This window comes from Myripristis murdjan, chromosome 9 (genome assembly GCF_902150065.1).
Source record: "Myripristis murdjan chromosome 9, fMyrMur1.1, whole genome shotgun sequence".
Taxonomy (NCBI): Eukaryota; Metazoa; Chordata; class Actinopteri; order Holocentriformes; family Holocentridae; genus Myripristis; species Myripristis murdjan.
The window spans coordinates 3,054,438-3,081,416 of record NC_043988.1 but is presented as its reverse complement, the minus strand read 5'-3'; the positions used below and the strand labels follow the sequence as shown (position 1 = coordinate 3,081,416).

Sequence of the window (26,979 nt, the reverse complement as noted above, 5' to 3'; positions counted from 1 at the left end):
CTGTGCCGAGTTGCTGACTGCTTAGCATTAGTACTAAAGGCCATGGGCAGGCTGCTGACATTTAAGATGACTGAGGAGAGGACAGTTGAGTGGTAGACCAAAGAGGACAGGATGGTCACTAAGTTTGTTTGCAGATCCAGTTGTCTGTTTTGTATGAGGGACGAAAAATGACAAAACAATAAATAAATGAATAAATAAATAAATACGCATATAAATATATAAATGCATAAATAATTAAATTAATAAATATTTCTACATTTATTTATTTCTTTATTTCTGTTTTTATTCATGCATTTATTTATTTATTTGTGTATTTATACATTTATGCATGTATTTATTTATTTATTTTTACATTTATTTATTTATTTATTTATTCATTTCTACATTTATTTATTCATTTATTTATTTATATATTTATTTTTACATTTATTTATTTATACTTTTATTTATTTCTACATTTATTCATTTATTTATTCCTTCTTTTATTTCTACATTTATTTATTCATTTCTACATTTATTTATTTATTTCTACATTTATTTATTTATTCCTACATTTATTTCTGTATTTCTACATTTCCACATTTATTTATTTCTGTATTTCTGTGTCGTATGTTAATAAGGTGGGCGGTTCTTACATTAGTCTTAAGCACGATTGGTTTGTGGGTGTGATCCTATCCACTGCTACTACCTGGACCATAGACATATGGCCTGGACTGGCAGTAGCAGTGGATAGCAGTGGACTAGCTAGCTACTAGGGCCAGACTTTTCCACGTCGTCGACGTTACGTCGACCCGTCAACACCGGGAGATTTTTGGGGGGCTAGCGGGGCTCTAACCGGAGGGAGGGAGGGGTTGTAGTGGAGCGCCGACCGGGCGACCGGGGGGGTGAGGAGGCTGTAGTAGAGCGCCGACCGTGTGTGTCGGTGCTCCACTACAACCCCTCCCTCCCTCCGGTTAGAGCCCCGCTAGCCCCCCAAAAATCTCCCGGTGTTGACGGGTCGACGTAACGTCGACGACGTGGAAAAGTCTGGCCCTAGTAGCTAGCTAGTCCACTGCTATCCACTGCTACTGCCAGTCCAGGCCATATGTCTATGGTCCAGGTAGTAGCAGTGGATAGGATCACACCCACAAACCAATCGTGCTTAAGACTAATGTAAGAACCGCCCACCTTATTAACATACGACACAGAAATACAGAAATAAATAAATGTGGAAATGTAGAAATACAGAAATAAATGTAGGAATAAATAAATAAATGTAGAAATAAATAAATAAATGTAGAAATGAATAAATAAATGTAGAAATAAAAGAAGGAATAAATAAATGAATAAATGTAGAAATAAATAAAAGTATAAATAAATAAATGTAAAAATAAATATATAAATAAATAAATGAATAAATAAATGTAGAAATGAATAAATAAATAAATAAATAAATGTAAAAATAAATAAATAAATACATGCATAAATGTATAAATACACAAATAAATAAATAAATGCATGAATAAAAACAGAAATAAAGAAATAAATAAATGTAGAAATATTTATTAATTTAATTATTTATGCATTTATATATTTATATGCGTATTTATTTATTTATTCATTTATTTATTGTTTTGTCATTTTTCGTCCCTCATAGTTTTGTGGCTCAGCGTGGTGTTACTGACCTGGATGTACTTCATGAAGCGGTGGCACTTTCCACAGCGGGACAGGGGCTTTCCAGTGGCAGCAATGGGGGAAAAGGACACCTCCATCAGCTCATCCATGCCTGCAAAACACAACCAAATGTTATGCTAAACTGAGGCTGCTTAGGGATGTAAACACTGATGTGTCTCAACAGAAATATTTCACTTTGTTTAGCAGTACAATTGCAAGGCTCAGGTTAAAATAATAGAATTTTTCTTAAGGACCATACCAGTGATTTTTCATGCTTAGCCTAATATGTACAGAATGTATATACAAAACAAACATTGTCAAATAAATCAACAAATGGGAGTGTGTTGTGGTTTTTCATTATTCCTTGTGTTGTTCATTACTATACTACAGCACTTGCCAAAAAGTCTTCCCTTGGATGGCTGCATGTCCCTCCCTTCCTCTCTTTCTTGCACAAATGGACTTCTACCAAAGCTGACTTACTGCTGATGGAGTCCACAAAGTAGTGAAACTTTCTCTTGAAGATGTCCAGGGTGTGCTGCAGGACCTGCTGGTAGTTGGCCTTTCCCAAGGCTATCAGGTTCAGCTGCTTCTCCACAGCACTGCGTATGGTGGGCAGCACAAGCTCTGCATCTGCAAAACGCATGCCCATGCAGGAAAATAGATAGATAGATAGATAGATATACTTTATTGATCCCAACCAGGGAAATTCTGGAAAAAACATTGGTATTTCAATTTTAACTGAAATTAAGCGATAAATTTGCATTTAAAGCCTTTATTATGACAGTGGTAGTGGTGGGGGTGTGGACAGGATCAATAGTTGTGTGTTACTGGCATAAATATGTCAAGTGGAGTCCAAATTTTGGCGCATCCTTGACAATTCTTGAATATTCTTGAATAAAACTACCTTGTGCAGCAAGTCTTTCAACCTGCACAGGCAACTGCAGCAGTCATATGCAGATACACAGTCATGCAGCTTAGAGAGGACAGTGTCTACATAGCATATGCCTTGTAGTTAGCTAGTCACACCTCTCCTCCTGAACCCTACCTTTGACCCATCTCATGTCAAAAATCACAGACCAGTAATTGATGCCTTCTTTTCTTTCCAAAACACTGAACACGATTTGACTCCTGCCAGTTAGACAACACTTAGCAGACAGAGGTTAACTGTCCTCAGAGTGGACTCTCTCACTGGGATCCCCCAGGGCTCCATCCTGGTGCCTTACTCTTCTTTCTCCAAACTAGCTTGCTTAGCTTTGTTGTCATCACATCCCACAGCTTCTTCCACAATTGCTATGCCACTGACACCGCACTTTTCTTTTCCGTTCCACCCTCTGACACTCGTTGTGGTGAGCAATTTTTGACAAATCTAGTAGAGAGTGCGTACCCCTTGTTAAGACTGAGTCCTGATCGCAGTGTCCTGGGTTCGTATCCAACCCGAGGCCATTTGCTGCATGTTATCCCCTCTCTCTCCCCTACCTTTCATGTATCTCTCTACTGTAACTGTCAAATAAAAGCAGAAATGCCCAAAAATTTTTTAAAAAAGAAGTACTTCTGAGTGAAATCTGAATTCTCACTTATTCTCATAATGCAGTCAATGTATTTCAGTGAACTAGACTGTTTTGACCAATCCCGTGTCCCACTGGCAATTCAGCAACACTCTACAAGCCTATGGACTTAGTGGGATGCACTGGTACAAACCACAAATAAACACAAAGGCAAAGAGAAAACTGTATTGGGCAAAGACCTGTCTTGTAGTAGCCATGTACCAGGACAATGCCCAGGTTTGTGGGTTTCAGCTTGCGTCCATGCTCCACTGTCACATAGTTCCTTTGGCAGATGTTGTTGATATGGACGGGGATGCTGGCATCAGTACCTGCAGGAGGGTAATGTCAGACTTGTTTGCTATAGTGCACAAGAGCAAAGACATACATAGCGTGAGCAACATCAAGATGTTTATTTCTTTCCTTCTTCCTTCTTGAATTCTATCTTGCTTTCCTCATTCTTATGTCCAGTTTTCAGGTCAGGTGCATACCAATGCCGTGTTTCTCCATCAAAGTGATGAGCTCAGCTTCAGTCAGGTAGTCCGGGGGGCTGGTCTGCTTCTCCACCAGCTTGATTTCGTCCACCGTGAAAGTTTCTCCACGCTCACAAACTGGCATGGCCTCCTCCTGAGGGATGCCCTGCCATGGCATCACCTCTGTGTAACCTGTGGACAGATTACACAGTTGGTCAAGTCACCATACAATGACAAAAATACTATCAAATGTTTTTTTAGCAGCCATTAGAATGAATGACTGACTGATATTCCATAACGTAATGTACAAGTTTGGTTTCTTCACTTTTAACTAGATAATGACAGTGTCTGTATTACTCCCTTGACTTTTTGCATTTTTTTTTTAAAAATTAAACCACCATTCTGTTATCTTCTCTCGTTTAACTAGAAAGCAACACATATGCCAATTACACGTGTTGGATATTCACCAAACATGAATCACTCTCACTGCAACATGTATCTGACCAATCAGTGTGAAAAGTGAATACATTCCTCCTTGCCCCATGACCAACATGTCCAGAAGGTTTCATGATGTTGTGTAAATCCATTTGCAAGTTACATGTATTTGTGAGAAGCTACACCTACTGTCAAACAACACTTTGGCAAATCAGTGCCCATGACTAACCTTTCCACAAAGTTTCATGCAAATGCGTTCATAGTTTAAGATATTATGCAAACAAACAACAACAAACAATCAAGCAAATAGAATGGGGCAAAAACATAACCCCCATCCCAGCTCTGTTGGCAGAAGCAACTATGTAAGTTATTGGAGAAAGTAGGACGGAAAGTACAGTGTACACAACTTCCCAGCAGGCAATGTATTGGAGCAACTTTAAATAAATGCATTCAAAATGTATCACTGTACCTTCAAAATAAAGTAATAATATATTTTAAAAATCAATATTTCAATCAATATTTTGTAGTGACAGAATATCAGCCAAGTGAGTAAAGATTTTTTTTTTTTTTTTTTTACAAACTATACTGTTATTTTTGAATTTTTATATCTGGTATGTAATGATATGCAAATTAATTCCACTCTTGCCCAGATTTGACAACAAATATGAATGCACTAATTTTGTAGTACAACAAAATGTCAAGGGAAGTGAATATTTTTTATAGCCACTGTATGCAGTCTTTCTCTGTATTATACTGCCAGCTCCACTGTCCTTATAAATGCAGATTTGACAGTAGTTTTTTTTAATTATTATTATTATTATTGTTCTCCAAGCTATGGAAAAATCATTATTATCTTATATAAAAAAGGGAAAATACAAAAGATTGAGGGTTGATTCGAATCAACGCCAGGTCATTTCAGTCACAACAAACAAAACAAAAAACAAACCAGAAAAGAAAAAAAAAAAAAAAAAAAAAAAAAAAAACAGACTGCAGTGTAGCCAGAGATGGTGCATTTATCTGCGGGTCTGAAACTGAGAGACAAAAGGTTGACCAGTGGGCTTTGTGCACTACTGTTTTTCTCATGTCATGTTACAGGATTTCTGTGTACTCAAGCTTTAATACTTTCTAAAACTGTCACTTTGTGCTGCCATTTGAAACAAACCTGTATAGAGTGGCTTTGAGAAACAATCAGAGGAACTGGTGCATACAGGGGCGAGCTCAGGATCTAGCCAGAAGCTCTTACCTGGTGACAGGAGGGTTTTGCCAGTGCATGAGAAGGCCTCGGTGCCAATGCTAAAGTCAATGGTGGTCTGCAGGTACTTGCAGTCTTCGCTGACAGTAGCTATGAAATGTCGCGTGATGTACTCATACAGCTGCCAGCCGTCACTTCCTGTAAAGTAGGCAAGACCAGAAAGTTCCAGGGTAAAGGGGTAAATATGTTACAAATATGATCTAAATCTGTCACAGCATCTACATCAACCATTTTGTCGATCACCCTTTAGGTGTGCAAGGCACCCCTACTCAAACGGTGCCACTGAAATGCGTACGAGTAAATGCATCTCAGGGTGGTATGAAAAGAAATAATTACCTAATTGCACTGTCAGGTTGTCGTCAATTTCAATGTAGTTAAATTTAAGACCTGTTAAGGCCATTTTACTTCCAGGTACAATGAGAGGTAAGACAAATTTTGACACCAAAATGCAAATGAAAACAACTTCAGAGTTATCGGAATATACAGACAGGTAACAAAGTGAAGGAAAAACAAATAGAGTGATTTATGGCCCTTTTCCATTAGTATCTACTCGGTTCGACTCGGCTCGACTCTACTCGCCTTGACACGGTTTAGGTGGTTTTCCATTACAGTTGAGTAGCACCTCGCCGTGGGTGGAGTCGTCATAGCAAGGCGGCGCACCGTCCAGCTCCCTCTGGATTCTTTGGGCCGCCACCAAGCTCAGAAAAGTCTCCACGTCTTTATTTGACCGCGGTAGCGGTGTGCTTGCCATTTTCCGACGTTGACAACTTCACTGACGACCAATGTGCACGGCCGCTGTTGCCTTTTTTTTTTTTTTTTTTTTTTTTTAAATGTCGGGTTTTGTTTTCGTGCAGGAGTCGCTCTCGTCACTCTCTGTCCAATCAGTTGCCTGCACGGCGTTAACGTCACATTTTCAGCTCGACTCAGCTCGACTCAGCTTGCTTGGAACCCCGGCTGAGTAGGTGCTAAAATGGGACCTGCTAGCAGGAACTACGACCTAATGGAAAAGCTCTTAAACCGAGTAGAGTCGAGCCGAGTCGAGCCGAGTCGAGCCGAGTCGAGCTGAGTAGGTACTAGTGGAAAAGGGGCATTAGTGAGGTGTCAGGCCACTACGAGCCACCAGAACAGCTTCAGTGCTCCTTGGCATAGTTTCTCCAAGTCTCTTGAACTCTCCTGGAGTGATGGAACATCATTATTCCTACATATATTCCCTCATTTGGTGTTTTGATGATGGTGGTGGAGTCCAAAATATCCCATAGGAGTCCAGCTGGGTTGAGAGGTGGTGAGTGTGAAGGCCACAGCAAATGATTTACATCATTTTCAGCCTCATCAAACCATTCCGAGAGCCCTCATGCTCTTTGGGGGTGTTGTCACCCTGGAACAGAACATTCCCAACGGAGGGATTGAATATTTCATCATAAAGGTGATCACTCCAAATAACTTTGCAGTGAGCCTTCCTTCTAAGGGGACAAATGGAAAATGCCCCCCCTCAGCATTAACAGAGCCAGCAGACCCCCTCACTGTTGGGGTCCAGCATTCAGGTTTGTTGCATTCTCTTAGTGGTCTTGCCTAATGTTTTTGCACACTGAACTTTCAAATGTGCATTTGTCTTTGTAATGAGGGCTTTACACATTGCAGCCCAACCATAATCCCCCTCTATATGTACAGTATATTTTGGAAGAATGTTGTTCCATTGCTCCAGTAGAGCTCCAAAGACTCCAAAGAGAGAGATCTATGCCAAGGTGCAGTGACTTTATGACACTTTGTGACACTTTATGCTGTTTTTTCCTTTGTTACTCCTAAGCAGGTCTTCATGACAAACCCGATCTCTCATTGGAAAGCCAGTGTATATTATTTTTAAGACTTCGACAACTGATTTTAATTCTTGAAAAGCTATCTTCAACAGTGTTGGAGACCTTTTGAGGCCTTGAATTTAAGTACGACATTGCGACTGAGGAATGCCATTGCCAGCTGATGTCTTTGTTAATAGGTATTTAAGACTTGGGGACAACATCACTGTAAAATGAGATATACAACCAGACATAAACAGAGTTATAACAAACCCAGCTCTCCCTCTGAAGCAGCCCGCATCGGGGTGATGGGAGGATGGTCTCCTGCATCCATTCCTTTCCTGGGTCGATTCAATCCAGCTGACAACAGAGCCTTCACCTGATGGAAAAGTAAGACAAACTGCGTGTATGCACATTCCAAAGGATTTCATCAGTCGGTGTACTCAAGGAAACTGTGCAGTTCAGGCCCATGAGTGTACTTATATGTCCATGCAAAGCTAGTATTTTATCTATCAGTTGATAAGTGAGTTTTTTGGGGGGTTTTTGTATCGTTGGTCCTGTGGTGGCCCTCACCTCCTGCCCCCACAGGGGGTTGCTCATCTGCTGCTTCAGGGTTCCCTTTAGGTCAAAGTTCTCTGGGTAGTGGGTGGTTTCAGTGCGTGGGTAGCTAATGTAGCCTTGCGTGTACAGGCGCTCTGCAATCTGCATGGCATGCTGTGGACCCATACCTGAGACAACAAAACATCACTCTTGTCTTTTGAGTTGAAAAAACATGAATGAAACTCAATCAATATACAGATAAACTGGAGAAAAATCCAACATGATGAATGAATTTGGATATGGACGACATGGTGACTTGTCAGTGAGTGAAGTTACATGCAGTTAAGAGGCGTTACTGCTGGTTAGGACAGCACCTGAAATAAAACCAAGGTCCAGATTCACAAAAGGTTTCTACAGGGAGGAGAACTTTCTATGGGGCTGTTCAGACATGGTATTAACATCTGTGTTGGGTGATTCAATCAAAAGCAGGTAGCACTAAGCAGGGTTTCCGCTACATGTAATTGATCGTGGCGCACCGCCACGGCTAAATAAAAGCCGCCACGGCTTGGGAATGATGATTTTTTTTTTTTTCGGGTGTTAACACAATTTAAAGTATATTGTATGAATGACCTGTGAAAACGACCCTACATACACACATAGCATATATTTGCGCACATATACTTACTATGATCAGAGTTTTAAATGATAAATTAAATATCGCGACATGTTACACTACGCCGCAATTAATTTTATTTTGAAAACGCACCGGAGTTATCACCCGCCTGCTTTGTGCTACTGCTGCGCGCTCAAGAGTGGAGGCGGTGAAAAGCAGAGGGAGAGAAAAGGGCGAGAGCAAGGTACCTAAGCAAGATTAAGTTTAATCCATTTTTTGTTCAAGCCTGTGAAAACGACCCTAATGTTATTAATGTTAACATTGCATTGCGACCGACAGTAGGGCTGGGCGATATGGACCAAAAGTCATATCCCGACATATTTTGGCTGAATATAGATATACGATATATATCCCGAATTTTTTTCCTTATAGTGAGAGCAAATGTTCAGTCATAGTCAAAGCCAAATATGACATGACGGGGCTGGAGCTTTTTCAGGTTGTGGATGGCTTGTGGCTGGGGCTTCTGCAGTGTTCCTGGTAATATTTGGGGGGCAGGAGCTGCTACAGGAACGTCCTCTGGCTCTGCCCTCTCACCTGCCGTGTCTCCACTGAGAGGGTCGAGTGAGAGGACGTTCCTGTAAAGTTACCGGGCGGCTGCACGACCATGACCGGGGCATCAAAATGCGTGTTGTTAAAAAAAACCTGTTATTAGCGTTAGCTAACGTTCCCTAAAGCAAACGTTAGCGTCCCTAAAAATGCCGGCTAAAAAGTGTGTTGTTACTGTTAGCTAACGTTAGCTAGCACGTTAGCGTTAGCTTGGTAGTGTTGGCCGTGTTGCTAGGGACGCCTGGCGCCCGGCTGTTTGCTTTCTGTTGACACCACATCACGCCGAGAGTAAATCCAGTCGGCACCAAGTAAACCCCAAGCCCCACCCAGGAGTTTTCGGACCGCTCCGAGTCCCTACCTCGAGGCAGGGCCGTTTTTAGCCATTTGGTTAATAGTAAACTGTAAGTCAGAGATGGTTTGGTTTTTCTCAATTTACCAAGTTCCACTCACTTTAAATTGTATTTATGTGTAGGTGAAGACAGACCTGAGGAACAGGCTGCAGGGGGACCATCTGGCAGCATGCATGCTGCTCAGCATCAATGGGCCACCTCTGGCTGAGTTGAACTACAATATAGCCTTAGAGCTCTTTTTCCAAAAAAAAAAAGAAAGATGAAGTGCTCTCAGCCAGGCTGCACACTGTGCCAATAATACAGTCTTGCAATATATAGCAATGTAAATCGCACAAAACTTAAAAAAGGCTGCAGCCTCCGAATTTTATGTGGAAGAAAAAAACATATTGTCAATACATATTTTAGCCCCCCCCCCCCCCAACCTAAATGTTGGGGGGGGGGGGGGGGGGGGGGGGGGGGGGGGTCGTCGTCCACCTCAGCACCACAGTTTCAAAAAATTCTGGGGGAAACCCTGGCACTAAGTGCAGGTGTGAACACAAAACGGTTTGACAATACATTGAGATCTGCTCACTCAAACCACATTCGATGTCGCCTGGGACACATTAATCGACATATTTTGTAGTTTTAATCCATGTGTGTCCCTGGTCACAATAAAGGAAGGCCACAGGAGCAGAAATGAATGGAGGTGATGTAAGTATTTGCTTATGGAGTGGGCATACAAAACACCGGGTCTGAATAGGGCCAGTGAGCCAAGAACCTAAGAGCATTTCTCAAAAAAGGTTGCTCTGCATATATATGTGACTCTCATTATTTTGCCAAAATATTTACACTGAGAAAAGCCAATACTGCACCAAATTCACTGATATTTTTCAACACAATTCCCTATAATTACTGTAGCACAATATAAAACCATTTAAAGAGTGGTGCTTAGACTTTGCACAAAGATTTTAGCCAGTCAGAATGGCTGCTCTCACTTAACTGCTTCATGATGAAGGCATTGTTACACTAAACTAATACTGACTTCTGCCACTTGCTGGGACCTCAACAGTATACCCAAACAACTAAAGCCTGTCTTGACATAACAGAAAGATGGGAGACAAATCAGGCAAGTTGAAGTTTATCAGTAGCATCAGGGACTTACGTAACTGCTAACATACCTAGGGCTGAGCTGGCTACTCGCAACATCTCCACTGTGTTCAAGGCCTGAGGCCTCTGCTTGGCCTTCTCCTTTTTACTCACTGACTCCACCTGTAGAACGGACAGAATTACACACTTTTGAGGTGAGCTCCAAATCTGTTTGAAAGGAGGATTGAAATCTTGCAAAACTGCAAGTTTAGCCAAAGTTAGCTGCATTATGACGATGAGTTTACATTTCATCTGTTGAACTCATTTCCAGACGTGGCTGTACTGTTGCCAATAAATAAAAGTGTTAATATGAATAGGCAAGAGAATAACTCTGGTGTTTGCAAGATACACATTTATTAAAATCAGAGTTAAATGTATGCACAAAAAATAAACAATGACACTGTTAGCCTATTAAAATAATGATCAAACTGACTGTATCAATATAACACAATATCAAAAAATATATATATATAATTTGTAATAAATAAATAAATAAAATGAAACAGAAACAATCTAAATTAGTTTTGGTGTATCAGCTACACCAAGATTGATGAAAAGATCTTTATTCTTTTGAGGTGTCTGATTGTAACTGAATCTATGAGGGGAAAAAAGTCTTCCAGGGAGAATAAATTGTATAGTGTTGGGTCTGCTCTTACCCGGGCCTCCCTGGAGGTCTTGGCCAGGTTAACAAACATCTGGCCCACTTCCCTGTCGAAGACCCTCACCCTATTCCAATCCAGCGTCAGAGGGCTCTCCTTTCCTTTGAACACCTGACACAAACACAGCACGTGCCTGTTACTATAACCCTGGTGAGTCAAACTGCATTACGACAGGGGACTGAATCTGGGGATCTTACCTTTGCCTGAATCACCCAGTACGTCTCTGGTTTGAAAGACTGGATCTTGTCATGGCGCTCAACACAGAAGCCTAGAGTTGGGGTCTGGCAGGGTCCAAATGAGATCAAGGAGGAATCCAGGTTGCCATACTTACCTTGGAAATACTTGGTCTGGAACCTGAAATATATTTGACCAACAAGACAAAGTCAAGTATTAAATTCATCGTTACCACTGATTAATTGTAAGGGATCTCATGAACAAGGACATGGGCTTCTGGCAGTGTTTCTCAACCACTGGGTATCACCACCCCTTTTTCACCGACATGGTGCCACTACTGGTGCTGGGCCAGGGCACATTTACTCAAACAAGTTTTTGGTGCTGGCAAAATCAACCCTGGAGCTGACTTTCCTGGCAAGTGTTGTCATAAAGAATGTCATTCTTGACTCATTTTGGCACAAACTGTAGGACAGAGAATATTTTTACCATTTGAGAGGGACTGCAGAAAAGAGAACATCTTTATTGTTTGTCTTGCAGAACAATTCACATTCACACTCAACGAAGTGATGAATTGTAACGCTGTACAGATTACAGCTCTGTGATAAGATCTGAAGAACTAACAATAGGCAAAGCTTACAAAATTATGAATGGTCTCTTCTCATCCATTACATATAGAATTTGAAATTTTACCCTCAGGGGAAACATTAATGATTACTGAAGGCTAATAGAAATATTTGTCCCAAGGGCTATTAAGGTCCTAAACGAAACTAAGATCCACAGATCCAGGCTACAGATACAGATGGATGTGGCAGTTATCCTGAGACTCAGTATTGTTGCACAATATAAGTCTATCTCCTGCACACTTGCATTTATGCCACATTACTATATTGCACTGATGTACTTTACAGGGGTCAATACTGCTGGAGTTCATCAAGACTTCCATTTTACCTATAACCTATGTATTGTTTTATGTATAGTGTCTTTTATAGTGAAACCAAAGGCAAACTTCCACACCTGCAGACAATAAACTTTTTATAGTTGTATCTGAAAATGTTTCAACCCCCCATGTAAATACATTTATCAGTCCCAGACACCATGGCCTTGTTCCCACCTGGTATTAACATCCGTCCTGAGAAATCCAAGCACAAGTTGACACCTCTAAGTACAGGGGTAAACAGTAGCAATGCATCCTAAATGCGTCCTGAGTGATCAAATCTCAGGACGCATTCCGAGGTGGCCTGGGAAATTTGTGTCCCCATCGCATTAGAGGTGTAAACAGACTAGGGCTGGGTATTGTTAAGAACCTCACAATTCGATTTCGATTTGATTTGATTTGATTTAAACACTTCGATATCAATTCAGTAATAAGTCGAAATGCACAAATAATTTTTGCTGCTTAGCCATATTAATCGGAGCTGATGTTAACTTGGAGTAACACACCCCCAGCTGAAATAAAACATCTGCCAGTGAGTTTATTAAAAGATGTTTTTACGGCACCGACACTGGAAAGCAGTGTAACTATCAGTCCATGAAAAAAATATTTTTTCCAGCGGATATTCTAGTTACATGATTGAGCTAGCAAAGCAGTTTTATGTTGCTATGTGTGGTATTTATTCAGTTTTGGGGAATCACGATGTCTAGAAAACATGATAAGCCCAGGTTGGCTGGCTGACAAGGGCTAGTTAACGTCAGATCTCATGTCTTCCGCTGAAACTGAGACAATATTAGCAAAAAAAAAAACAAAAAAAAAACTTTGATATTTTGAGGGCGAAATGCTCACAATATGAATACATTTTGATTATACATTTTATTTTGTTGGTAATAGTTGTATAATAACATTATTACACGAGAGGGTGTGCTTGACCGTCATTATTGTCACTTCAGTAACGCGACCAGAAACGAGGCACTTGCGCTGAGTTCCGTCAGCATCAAGCACACTCTCTCGTGTAATAATGCGTAAAAGGATGTGTCGAGTTGCATCTGTTTTGGTTTAGCCACAGGTTGCTGCATAACATCGGTATGGTGTCGGCTAAGGTGGCTGCGCAGGTTCGTGGTATTACTGCAGTACTTTAATACTGCCTAGCACAGTTAACACACAGTTTACACATTTAAATCCAAAGTGATCCCAAACGTCAGATTTTAAAGTCGTAGGCGCCGACTTAACGCTGCTGCTACTTGCTTCCATGTTGTAGTTGTGTACAGTGTGTCCGTACAACGCAAATCACACGGAGGTGTTTTGAATCGATTCAGAGGCTTTTCTGAATCGACATTGAATTGCGAAAAAATATATTGCAATGCACTGATGAATCGATATTTTTACCCACCCCTAAAACACACATGCATCCCAGGACGCATTGAAGGGTCGCCCACTCACCTGACATCCTCTGTCTTTAAGCTCTCGTCTAGCCCAACACCCCCTACACCAACACGACCATCACTTTTCCAACAGAAAAAATATCTCCTGAAGATCCCCTACACACGATGCAAGAAATTTTGGGGGTTCTCTAAAATAGGTAGTGACAAATTCAGGGGGCAGCAGCCTTTCTTAAATTTCTGCAGAATTAAACACATTCTTTCTAACTGTAAGTGTGATAGATACTATAAGAATACTACAGAAATATTATAAGCAGCCATGCATCTGTGTGTGTTGCAGTTAGTACAGAAATACCATAGTAATATTACAGGTTGATTTATCCACCGAAGCAGAGAACCCTCTCGAAGGCTCTGGAATAACCAAATAATCTGAGCCTGAACGTGATCAGGTTGAGCCTGGAACAGATGTGAAATGAGTCTTCAGTAATTGAAGGCTGGAGTGCCTGCTGCCTGTTAAATGCCGTTTTATTTTCATTTTTTGCATGGAAGGAGGACTAGCAGAGAAAGAATTTAATTTCTCTCTCTCTCTGTCTCCGTCTCTCTCTGAAATGTTACATGTTTGCATATAGAGCAGGAAAGTGAGATCCAAACAAAAGTGGGCAGGCGAGACACATGTTCATGTCAGGTGTGTATGGACGGACTGACAGCTGTCCACTTGTGTTTAGATTAGCAAAGACATTTTAATACCATGTGGGAACAGAGCCCATGTGACTGTAGTATACTACAAGAGAGAAAAAAAAAAGAACAACAACACGGCTGGGGCTCCTGAGGACAAGGATTAAGAACCGCTGCAGTAATGAAATATTGAGGGGGCATTCATTAGGCACTTTAATCTGCCATATGTGTTCATAAGCAGTTCACGATTATGTTTTGGTGTGAAATGAAGAGGTAAATTTAGCTCATTAGAATCCAGTGTGTGTCTGAGCTTCCAACTGAGCTTTCTCTTTTGCTCTGGGGCAAAGATGCAGTGGGATTCTGTGTGCTCTCCACCTCCATCAAGCTGTGAATCAGAGGGTGTGTACCAGCCTCAGTCAAGACATCCACCTCTCCCTCCTCCCTAAAAAACAATGCAGCTCTGCCTGCCTCGTGGCTTTTTGGCAAAAGTGAAAAAAAGTGATAGCCCTAAATGAGGACACAAGTGGTGGTTCAGGACAGCAGCTTACCGGGTGAAGGCGCAGCCGATGCGTAGGTCCAGCTCCTGACGTGCATCCACTGACAAGGCTTCATTGCGATTGGGCTCCCCCAGGCGGTTCATGGCATTCCAGATATCAGTGTCAGTGATGGAGCTGAACTTTGCCCGGTAAACGCTGCGCTCCCCAAAGTGCGCCTTGCTCATCACTGGCTGGATGGCATCCAAAACCTGGGAAACATGAGAAATGGTGAATGAGCACTCACAAGATGAAGGATGCAGATGGGGTAACCCAGCTATTGTCCACTCTCTGGTTAAGGTCTTAGTCAGGTTTAACGGTTTACAAAGTCTTGGATACCCTGTGATTGAGTCTCTTTGTTGCCACGAATGAACCAGTTACTGGAATATTCTCCCTCCCTCTTGGACTAAGCAGCAGGTTACTTCTAATACAGGGGGAAGAGGGATGACCACAACAGAAATCTGCAGGACCTTCTCGATGCTGCTGACAAATAACCTTAAGTTACAGAAAGATGTTTCCATGCCGCATTAACCTGTTCATTATGGGACTAAGCCAATGCATCATGGTAATTTACTAACATTTTTTAACCCTGTTATAACATTTACATGCATAGATCCACAACCAGATTACTCTGTAACTGAGTTAAGAACTCAATTCCCTGTGCATGTAAACACAGCCACTATATGCTAGCTCAAATTGTTAAACCAAAGATTTGCATTGAAGCTCAGGCAATGATGCTTAGCTGCATTAGCTATGAACAACTGATGAACAACTCTTTGTCTCAAGACAAAGAGAATCAAAATCAATGTTGCTTACCTCAAAACAGATGTTCTCGCCTTCTTTATCGCAGTCCAACCATAAAACTACATAATCACAGCCTTTGGCTTCAACCTGACATGAGATAACATCGGGCATTTTAGAAAAAGTGTGGAAAATATAATTTAAGTGATAAATCAAAGATACAGTTCTAGGGATGATGTAAGAGTTATAAAAGGTTGCTTTTTGTTCATCATTTGGTTGAGAAGTTATGGACTGTTCAAGCTGAAAGGGATATGCATTTTTGAAAAGGTACAGTGTAATTATCACCATATTTCTATATAATTATTCAATTATATAGCAATCTTGGTTATTCAAGGACTGTAGAACCTTCATCTGCAATGACAATTTATGCTCACAGCTATACCCGACGGTTACACATCCAGACTTGTCTGCATATTTGTTTCCATAGAACAAGAGGAGCCATTCAAAGTGAATATGCTTTATGTTTTGGTGAGACTTTGTGCCCTGAGTCAATCCTGAGCATTTCACAACAAATAATAACCAGGGAAAAACACACAGCAACACATTTCATGAACCAATTACAGCCTCTATCCTATGCTTTCAAAGTGCATCTGACAAACACATACTAAGGTAAATATTCTACATGTAACATTTTTAAAGGACAGTTCTAGCATGAGTTGAAATTTTTTGCATGTACCACAGTTAAATATATTTTTGAAGAAATTAGTTTTGCCATATTTCTCAGGCTCATTCAATTCCAAATGCCATAGAAACTAAGTCTGAATACTTCTAATTTGGTTGGTAATGGTAATCCATCACTGTGAATGAGAAGATAATAACTGCATTTTGCAAAGCTGCAATATCAGAATACCGATCTCTTTCTAAAATGAGACTCACCTTGGTGCCTTCCTCACAGATATCAAGTACTGAATGTCAGAATCAGAAATACTTCACTGATCTCCGACAGGAAATTAGGTATGTCCCAATTTTTCCACAGTGACCCAAAGCTTGACCAAATGAATGAAAATTGAAAAAAATCTAAGTGTGCAGGGGAGGACTGTAACTAACGGGCCAAACCAATCAATCAATCAGCCTGTAGTGATTAGGTAGCAAAATTACCTGGAGGAACTTGACCATGTTGAGTTTGGGGTTGGCTTCCTTCTTCTCTGTTGGAGCTTTGCTGAAAAGTTCAGCAGGATCCACCTTGTCCCAGTTGTTGTACTTCCCTTGAAAAAGGAATCCAAACTAATGAACACTTATATACTATAAAAGAAAACTTATCTTAGGAATAGAGAGACAAGGCAACAAAAGATTGCTAATTGTGATGGATGAGTGTGCTTGTGCTTTGCATTCGCCTATGATACCAACAGGAAGTTTCTTTCTATTGCTTTAACACAAAAGTGTTGAGTGTCAAAAGACACTGGGCAAGAGCTAGGACACAGAAGACCCTGTTTACAGTAGTTTTACTATGCATGAGACATGTGAGTACGATGCGTCTTGGAGATTCGGGTTAGACTGATTTACTAATATATGTTTTTTGTTTTTTAAAATACTGGATATCGGCATGTCCGTATCTTCCCTCTCTAATGTAGGAGAGGTTATTCTCAAGCTCTTTTTTTTTTTAAATACTGGGAAGATAGTGAAAGCATGGAAAAAAGAAGTGAAGGGAAAGAAGAGTGGTACAGAGGAATGGAATGGATGGATATGAAGCCATGATTCCAATTTTAATCATAAGTTGTCACTAGAGATGAGATAACAATGCGAGGTGTGGTGATCTGTGATGGTGATCTGTTTCGGCTGCCCGGCTGTGACTGGATCACCATCACAGTGTTCAACCCAAGTCTGAATAGGGCCAGAGCATTACATCATTCTTGTTGGTATGCAACAGTCCAACATCAACTCACAAGTTATCTAATGAGCATCAGCTAGCTAACCTGAAGTAAGAATGAGGAGAGCACAGAAGGGTGTAGCTAAATGACGTCCCCCTGGGTAAAACAGAGCACTATTTTTAATATACTGATATAGTAAGCTGAATGAGCGACCTTTGTACGAATAGGCAACCTACTTAGTCAACTTGACAGTCATACAGAGCTGGGATGTCCTAAATATGTGCAAAATATGGGCAAAATGCACTTGGGGAAGGACATTACTTGAGGGCAGTGCCATCAACTAAAGGTAGGAGAAGGGGACACAGGGTGTAAAACTGATACCCACCGATGAAATCCAGGCTCATCACATGTCCACACACAGAAGTCATCTTAAAGCGCACAGATTGGCCCTGGAAGCTGCCGCTGTACTCGTGCACTGAGCATGCTCCATTGAGCCCCTTGCGACTGGCACAATTTCCTGAGGGTCAAGGACAGCAGAGGAGGAAGCAGAGTCAATCGATGCAGCCATTTAAAAGTAGGGTTTGACATTTTGTAGGCCGATTCCATTTGACAATGAGGTACATTCAGAGTATGTTCTCAACAGTGTTTTTGTTGGGATCAAATCTGATAAGGACTTGCTTGAAATGCTAGTGCTAGTCAGTGGGAAATGTAACTATTTTCCCCTGTGACTCCACTTCACCCTCCACATGGGGCTGACACAGGCTCGCCATCATTCATTGTCATTTTGCTGCACATGATCACATGGAAACTTTGCTCTCACATAGAAAGTGGTGTGTATCACTGTAGTGACTGGCCCGAGCGGCCATTACAGTTTATAGAGGCCTTTAAGAGAGAAATCTTACATTCCCAATATGATATACAGCACACAAAAGGTTAATGGTTAACTGATAACCATTCACCAGGCATCCCATTCAGTGCAGCTTTTATTTTAACAATAATTTGTTTGATATCTCAGAAAAGGCAGAAGAATTAACCATTCCCTTGCATTCGTTAGATGCGGCTATGGAGGAATAAAATTATACTTATCTCATATATCTCAAACATATGAGGTAATATCTCATGCATACAAGTTTGAATTTGATACAAGGCAAAATTCCCATTTTGCCTCTCATAGCTTCCGAAAGTTCCTATGAAAGGGCTATAGATAAGGTATTTTAAAAGCACAGCTGTGTCACCTCAGTTTCCGAATGTTACGATCATGCTTGACTGATGAAAAATGGCATTCATTTATTTTTAAGATTTCTGATCTTAAGACAGAATGAGGAGACTGTCCTACAAAACAATGTACAGATGTATAGAAATAATCCCTCTCAATCATGACTTCTGAGCCACTGGAAGTGTGTGTTGGTGTGTGTGTATCTGCAGAGACCCTGCCCTCTGCCTAGGTTGTCTTGCTTTGCTGAGCTAAGGACTCTTCTGGGCTTCGGACTTTGGGCACTGGGTGCGTAGCTCCCAGCCAATAACAGAAGTGCCTGATCGATACCACGACAACCAATAGGAAACTGTGAAAACCACGGATATGGAAAAAAGGAAATCTACCAAGGCAAAACAGCAAGTCAACAAAGCTCATTCAACAACAAGAGTGAATCTGGGGTTGGCTTTGACCTGCCGGCGAGCACTGAAGGAGAGGATGAGGACGAAAAGCAACATGGTGTTGGTCCGTTTTCTGTTGGACAGGTAGGTGCCCGTGGGCCAAAGCTTTTTTCATAACAATAACAACAAATATGATAATGTAAACCAACAACATAACTTGTGGATTTCAACTAAGCTAAATAGTGTTAGTGCACAGTATACCAAGACTAGAAAGGTATCGCAATACTCTACCGTTTAAAAACGGTACTATACCCCATTTGATTAATTGCACGGTAAAGTTTTAAAAGCACTCTGTGAAAACTTTGCAGTGACTCCATTTTTATCTTACCCAAAAACTGGACCTAAACTTGGTAGCATGAGTCAGAAATAGAGTTTGACAAGAGTTCAGTTTGATGCTGAGGCAGAGAATCCTCTCTTTTCCCATTTGTGTGTGTGACAGTGATTGGTTGGGTGGGGTTGGACTGGGGGGCGGGGGAGGGCTGCCTTTGTTACCTGGGCTGAATGCTACATGGTGACGTCCTCTCTGCCGCAAATGGCTCTCTCTCTCAAGGCTGAATGCTAATGACAGGTACATTGGCAGAGGCCATTGTGATGGCAATCAAAGTGACCAATAACCCTACCTTCACCTCCGGCCCCCCTCGTCTGACGTGAGCACCCCTACCCCCATGCATCATTCTGCTGGGAGGTGGGAATCCCATTTGGGCCATGGAGCATAAATAGAGCCCTGTCCAGGATGCAGATCACCTCCAAGCTCTTCAAAAACCAAAGTCCCCACGGCAGAAGCTACAGCGCTCCGAAACCCATCCATAACTTCAAACTCAGCCATGGAACAGCTCCAGGTAAGACCAGACTCCACAGGGACAATGATGATGGCTGAGGCACTGTCACGTCAGGCTTTAAGAGCAGATTAGTTGTGGGTTATACTCTGTAGTAGGTTAAGTTAGTTTGATTTGTGCTTAGTTTCTGATTTATTTCCTGTAACAGCCAGGACTTGATGCTGTGAACATTTTATTCACATTTGCTCCAAAGAAATATCAAACGCGAACATCGGTTGGTCAGTCCATTTCAGTTCATTACGTTCTGACCTTCTTCAATTATCCTTACATTTTTTAATATGAATTATTAACAAAATGGAATTTAATATTTAAATAGTTATTTTACAAATAGCACTCAAGAAAAAAAATCTAAATCGGTGGGGGTTAGTAACATGTTGTGTGAGAGTGAGTTTTGAAGTACCTAAGACAAATTTACACTCACTTTGGAGCAGTTGGAAATCAGGGGCAAAATCTGGAGGCTAAATTTGGGAAGCAAAATGGGAGGCTGATAAAAAAAAAAAAAAAAACACACTGAATACATTGAAACCATTAAAATTCAAAGCCATCATCTTGATGGCAATTTGCATGCAAAATTTCAAGGCTGAAATCAAACTGTCTTTGAGATATAGTGCCCCATACACTGGATGCTGAACAAAGGTGATTAAAAACAAATAAATTAAAAAAAAAAAAAAAAAAAAAAAAAAAAAAACAGGACTACCACATAACTAATTTTTTTTCCCAGAGTGCTATTTGCAAAATTAGAATTTATATATAAAAAATATGAGGCAAATTTAATATGGTCAGGTGGGATTATTTTTTACCCACTTACATTTAACTGAGAAAATTAACTAAAAGTGAACAGAGATGGACTGACCCTGCTGGGAAATGTGCTGTACAGTGCTCAGGACAAGGTGTTTTCCCTGTCTGCAGCTGCTGCGTGTGTTTCTGCTGTGCCTGCTGGCCCTCCACCAGTGCCTGGCCATGCCGCTGGGCAGCCAGTGTGTTGATGAGTCCTTCTGCACCACCAGCCTGCAGGACTACTACAGCCAGCTGATCAACCTGCCTCACCGCATCAATGAACGCAGTGTCGCCACCTGGAGCTACGTGTGAGTAACTCCTCACCGTGGAGGCTTTCAAATTATTTTAAACCAAAATTCGGCCTTGTTCCCATCTGGTATTAACATCCGTCCTGAAATCCAAGCACAAGTTGACACCTCTGAGTACAGGTGTAAACAGCAGCAATGTGTCCTAAATGCGTCCTGAGTGATCAGTTCTCAGGACACACTCAGAGGTGGCCTGGGAAGCTTATGTTCGCATCGCAAACAGACGTGTCCCAGGACGCACTGAAGGACCACCTACTAACCTGATGTCCTCTGTCTTGTCCAGCTCAACACCCCCTACACCAGGGGTGTCAAACTGGTGCCATGGAGGGCCGAGAGGCTGCAGGTTTTCATTCTAGCCGAAAACTCCACCAGGTGATTTCACTGATTAGTTCCTTCTCTCTGCTTGGAGGTAGGGTAATCAGTGAAATCACCTGGTGGAGTTGTTGGTTGGAATGAAAACCTGCAGCCTCTTGGCCCTCCATGGCACCAGTTTGACACCCCTGCCCTACACCAACACGACCGTCACTTTCCCAACAGACAAAATATCTGACCTGACTAAGCCCAGCAGCTTAACTGTCAGCTGATGGATCAAATGCAAACTGAAGTGCAGGTCGGCTATAAAGCAGCTGTTTAATGAATTTAAAACTCCCATTAATAAGACATGAGCTCCCCTAAAAACATGATGTAAGAAATTTTGAGGGGTGTCTAAAATATGTATTGACAATATGCAGGGTTTTTTCTTCCAAATAAAATTTGGAGGCAGCAGCCTTTCTTAAATTTCGTGCCCTGGCGCAATTTAACACACTCTTTCTAACCCTAGATGTAATAGAGTTACTATAGGAGTACTACAGAATTATTATAGGCAGCCATGCGTCTGTGCACATTACAATTACTACAGGAATACCACAGAAATATTAGCCTACAGGTTGATTTATCTACCCAAGTGGAGAATCCTCTCAAACCCACTGGAATAATGAAATAATCTGAGCCTGAATGTGATCAGGTTGAGCCTGTAACAGATGAGATATACTCTTGTATTTGTGTTGTGTTTAGATTACCAAAGGCGCATTTTAATACCAGGTTGGAACAGATCCTCCACATGATGGTTAAATATCTTCATTAGTTCCCCTGTGCTCCCCTGGGCTGCTTATCCAGAATATAATATTTCTATCACTCCATTCACTCCCATAGCACGGAAAACAGCTTTCAAAATAAAAAGTTTAGCACATAAACAAAGATGGACAAAGCAGATTATAAAAAAGCCAAGACGTCCCCGGTGCCCTTTTTTTTTTTTTTTTTTTGGAGGAAATTTAACAGTTCTTTTCTTGTTATTCTGCTATTTCAATTGGAAAGCAGATGCAGCAGGTAGTCTGCAAGAAACTTTGGAAAAGTAGTGTTATGCTATGAAAAAAATAGCCTGATAGTACTTTAACAAATAACTGTAATTACATGTAAAAAAGGAACAAAGGCTTGCTGTTTTTATTAGCATAATCCACTTTGTTCATGTTCATTTATGCACAAAAAGTGTAAATTTGGGAGCTGTTTTGCCATGGAGGCAAATGGAGAGACAGAAATACAGCACTCTGGATTAGCAGGGAGCACAGAGCAACTCATTAGGATATTTCACCACCATGTGGACTCATTTATCTTCCAGGTAATTATACAACCCAACACCCCACCAAAGTTCTATTGCGCTATAGACTGCTTTTAAAGATAGGCTTTCACAAATAAGCTACACATTTAAGCTTGATAGGATTTCTTGTGGGTGCAAACATACTTGCCTAATAAAGCTGATGCTGCTGCATATGGATGTACTTTGTAGCATGTTTACTGACAAACTGGCAAAGCAGTGAAAGAAAGACTAAATGACAACATGGCTTTGATCTGTCCCTGCTCCTCATCTTAAAAGGGAGAACATCGATTTGAACCGGGTGCCTCAGATCATCCACGAGGCCAACTGCCACACCAGCCACTCCTGCTCAGGGGTGGACAATGCTTCCAACCTCGAGACCATCCCCATCTCCCTGAGAATGCCTGTCCTCAAGAAAAACCCCAGCTGCTTCCCCAAGACCAGCTACTCCCTGGAGTTTGAGCCCATCAACATAGCCTGTATATGTGCCACCACCAGACAAAGCTGATTGGGACTGCTTGAATGTCAATTTAGGATTTACTTCACCAAGGTTAGGAATGTATGTTTATTCAGAAGGAGCATCGGCAAAAGATACATCCAACTGTTATTATTTTCCAGAATACAATGACAATGTCAAAATTCAGTCCATGCCTGTTAACAGCTTGTCATAGTAAATAAAAACATTTTACATTACATGGTGTTTTTACCACATCCACACACAACGTCCGACAGCTTGGTTGTCGTAACTTCAAGATGCGGCAGAGTGAAATGTGGATTTATGTTTTGGTATTGTATCCCCAATAAGGCCGGTGTGCTGCATCAACAGTAACTCCAAAGTCCATTCAAATATTATGACTTTGCTTATCAATAAAAGTACACACATTGTCAAAAATGACTTAAGACATGTACATAAGAATAATTATGGCACCCTCCTAATTATGAAATACATCCAATACATGATGCAGAATTTTATTCCAATAAAACCACAACTTTAATTTATAATATAGTATAAATAGTATAAAATGACTCATAGTGACCTCTACGATAATCACAGCCTCATCAAACCTTACAGCCACAAACTCAATTTCATCTCAAATTCAAAAAACAGAAACTGCAATAAATCATAATTACACATAACAATTGCAATACACATCAAATCGGCACACATGTTTTGGGGTGTGTTTTTTGGCTTGTGTTCAGTTATGTGAAATTCTGGTGAATGTACTTATGGCAAGATATGACTACCGGAATTAAGGAAAAGCGTATCGTTGCTAGTAACAGTGCAACCCCTTTGTGCTCAGAGGACTTGAAGATCATCACTACCCCGAGCTGAATGACTGTAACACACCTGACCACAATCAAACTGTTTCAATTAAGACTTGTACTTGACAAATTAGTCTGGTACAACGGAAAGTGAGGAGATTACTGGGCTTTGCCGGTTGCTAAAGTTAGATTCCTTACTTTGCGATATCCCAAAATATATACCATTAAATTCCTACTCACCTTTGGACAGGATTTTGGCAATGGACTGAGCCAAGGAAGGCTTCTCTGCCACCATCAGCACCGTCCTCATCCTGGCTGGAGTTGGGACAGCTGCACTCTGCTGGCTTGCTAGCGTTAGCCTGCAGCTAACCTCTTCCCAAACACTTCCCGCTTAAAACATACCACGGGTTTTTTTGTCACTATTTCAAAACATATGAATGAGTTTAACGATACCGACCCGCCTTTATAAAGAAAACGATAAAATAAAATAAAACTGACATGAAATATAACTGTTACAGAGGCACATCTAATGCACTTGCTTTCTAGCATAAATTGTAAGAGCTGCCATGTTTTTGAGGATTCACTTCCGGTGCCACAGGAAGCTCCATTACGACACTGAAATGATGCGCCGTAGTTTTCTTTTTTCTTTCTTTAAAAAGTATGCTATCCAATAGATATATATTGAATATAATGCTTATAATTATACGAAGAGGCTATTTCTTTTTTTTTTTTTTTTTTTTTTTTTTTTTTTTTTTTTTATAATTAAAACGAAGAGGCTATTTCATTGTTTTGGAACATCCCCTGCAGTAATATTTAGAATTCACAGGTTTTATATTTGTATGTGTGCCTAATCTCTGGCTATCGATAGTTATTAAAGATGTAGATGTAAACATATATAGATATCGATATAGATAGACAGGTTTTCTTTTTGTCACAGTAATAGAAGTATTAATTCAATTATATGTTTGGCATTGAGCTCATAGTTAGTGGTTTTATTGTTTTATTGTTAGTTTTATTGAGGTGTTTCTAATATTCTGTCCCCCCTCATGTATATAAATTGTGGAGGACAAAAAATGGGAAACACCTCTCAATATAATGTAGTCCAGTACAAGACCTCTCCAAACTACGACCTCAATAATAAACACAGAATTAAATGTACACATTCTCCACAATGTCAACACAAACTGAACATAAAGTTTATTAAAAAGGTAGAATTTATGGCAGAGCTGCTGACCTGAACTGCATTAGACTGGACAGGTGGAGCTGAGAAAGTGGACACTGAGTGTATATACAAGGCTATATATGTATATCTATATCTATCTATATCTACATCTATCTATCTATCTATCTATCTATCTATCTATATATATATATATAGATATAGATAGATAGATAGATAGATATTCTTTCCTTCCTTTGTCCTTTCTTTCCCTTTTTTGTTCATCCTCCCTTCATTCTTTCCTTCATCCCTTCGCCCCCTCCTTTTTTTATTCATGCATTCAGTTTCTGCATTTTTCAAGCAGGCCAAGTCCAATTGTTTGTTCATATAGTTGCACACTCTTCATAAGTGCAAGATTTGGGAAATATTTATAATTTGTCATTTTTGTACGGTACAGAATGTCAGAATGGGACAGGCCTGCTGGGGTCCCATCCCGCTGTTCTCCAGACTGGCCACTAGATGGCTACAGAGTACATGACTAAAAACGGTTTGTACTCTCCAACCTGTGAAAGCACAAGTGAGCAAAGCAGCTCTGCAAAGCTCACATTTTGGATTTCAAGCCCCTGTTTTGGTGTCACTGACCACCGAGTCTTTTAAGCCTTTTTGGTAATTATCATTTACAAGTCATGGGAGAGAGCAGTGCTTCATACTGTGCAGCGGCAGCACAGGTGCCAGAAATGACCAAAATGTTAACGTGTGAGCATACAGCTATGTGGGAAAATCCTGTCTTGTCACCTCACTGTTTACTGTCCAAACCCGCCCCCCAACCCACACACACACACACACACACACACACATACACACACACTCACTCACACACACCTTCCCACCCCCATCCCTCTCCTTGAGGCTCAGCTAGGTCACAGAGGGCAAATGGGTGAGAGAGGGAAAAGATGGAGAGCTGTGTGTTTGTGTGTGTGTGTGTGTGTGCGCGCGCGCATGCGTGCGTGCATGTGTATGTGTGTATATGGCATTAAGTTAGGTGGGGGGGGGGTGTCTCTGACCAGTGAGGCTGAGGGGGTGGGGAAGCTTGTCTTTTGGGATGGTGATGGGGTGCTGACCCCCAGGCAGATGGTTTGAGGAGGAAAGAGAGAGAGAGGGAGAGAGAGAGGGAGAGAGTGGCCACATCCCCACCCCCTCCTCCACACTTCAAAGTGGGTAATCAATTAAATGCATCCTAGCCCCCCCAAAGCCAACCCCATCCACCCCCTCACACCACGGGACCCCACCACCCCTCCCTCCCCTGCAGCCCATTGAGTCAGCAAATCCCCCAGAGAAAGGGATGCATACTACAGAGCAGATGCAGGCATATATGGACATGACTGGCTGTTTTGCATAACGTGTGTGTGTGTGTGTGTGTGTGTGGTGCTCATGGGCGGGGAGGTTGTGTATACAATAGCCTCCGGGATGCAAAGCACAGTGGCAAGGTGACCATTCGTCAGTCACATTCTCCAGTAGCTTATATATGTATATATATCTTCCAGGGTCACTATCTATATCTGTATCTATAGATAGATAGATAGATAGACAGATTGATAGATATACATTATAATACATAAATTTGTTTAAATTTCATGCTTGACAAGTAGATTCAAAATGTTAAGATTAAAAAAAAAATTCTACAACATTAAATTACAGTGAAATTAAAGTATTCCTCATTTTAAGACTCCCTGGTAGTCCCCGGACCCCTTTTTGAAAACCATTGGTATTGATTAGCAAAGCCAATATTTCTATTGACATTTTGGGACTGAAACCACCAATTGGAGATATTCAATATGTTTAAATCCTACCCTTTTTATGCTATGCTGGGGAAAAAAGACAAAATTTGCATTTATTCAGTGTTCAGTTATCACAACGGAAAAGCCTCTGAAACAGCATTTAAACCATTGTGAGACACTAAAACTCCACTGACACCCAGGACAGTAATCCTAATAGCAAAATACAACATATTAATG

The 26,979-nt window shown here is 41.0% G+C and overlaps 1 protein-coding gene across 1 annotated transcript in view; it reads right to left on the bottom strand.

Annotated features, from left to right (window-relative positions):
* top3b (DNA topoisomerase III beta) overlaps positions 1–24,400 on the bottom strand; it is a 30,025-nt gene extending 5,625 nt beyond the window's left edge. The window contains exons 1-15 of the mRNA XM_030060889.1: positions 24,046–24,400; positions 17,727–17,858; positions 16,632–16,738; positions 15,549–15,623; positions 14,748–14,944; positions 11,235–11,391; positions 11,035–11,148; positions 10,411–10,501; positions 7,718–7,872; positions 7,418–7,523; positions 5,346–5,492; positions 3,686–3,859; positions 3,398–3,526; positions 2,134–2,283; positions 1,665–1,765 (exon numbers count right to left, since the gene is read on the bottom strand). Coding sequence (XP_029916749.1) covers positions 1,665–1,765; positions 2,134–2,283; positions 3,398–3,526; positions 3,686–3,859; positions 5,346–5,492; positions 7,418–7,523; positions 7,718–7,872; positions 10,411–10,501; positions 11,035–11,148; positions 11,235–11,391; positions 14,748–14,944; positions 15,549–15,623; positions 16,632–16,738; positions 17,727–17,858; positions 24,046–24,115 — 1,905 coding nt within the window. The 5' untranslated portion in view covers positions 24,116–24,400. The remainder of the gene's footprint in view (positions 1–1,664; positions 1,766–2,133; positions 2,284–3,397; positions 3,527–3,685; positions 3,860–5,345; positions 5,493–7,417; positions 7,524–7,717; positions 7,873–10,410; positions 10,502–11,034; positions 11,149–11,234; positions 11,392–14,747; positions 14,945–15,548; positions 15,624–16,631; positions 16,739–17,726; positions 17,859–24,045) is intronic.
* Between the last annotated feature and the right edge of the window lie 2,579 nt (positions 24,401–26,979).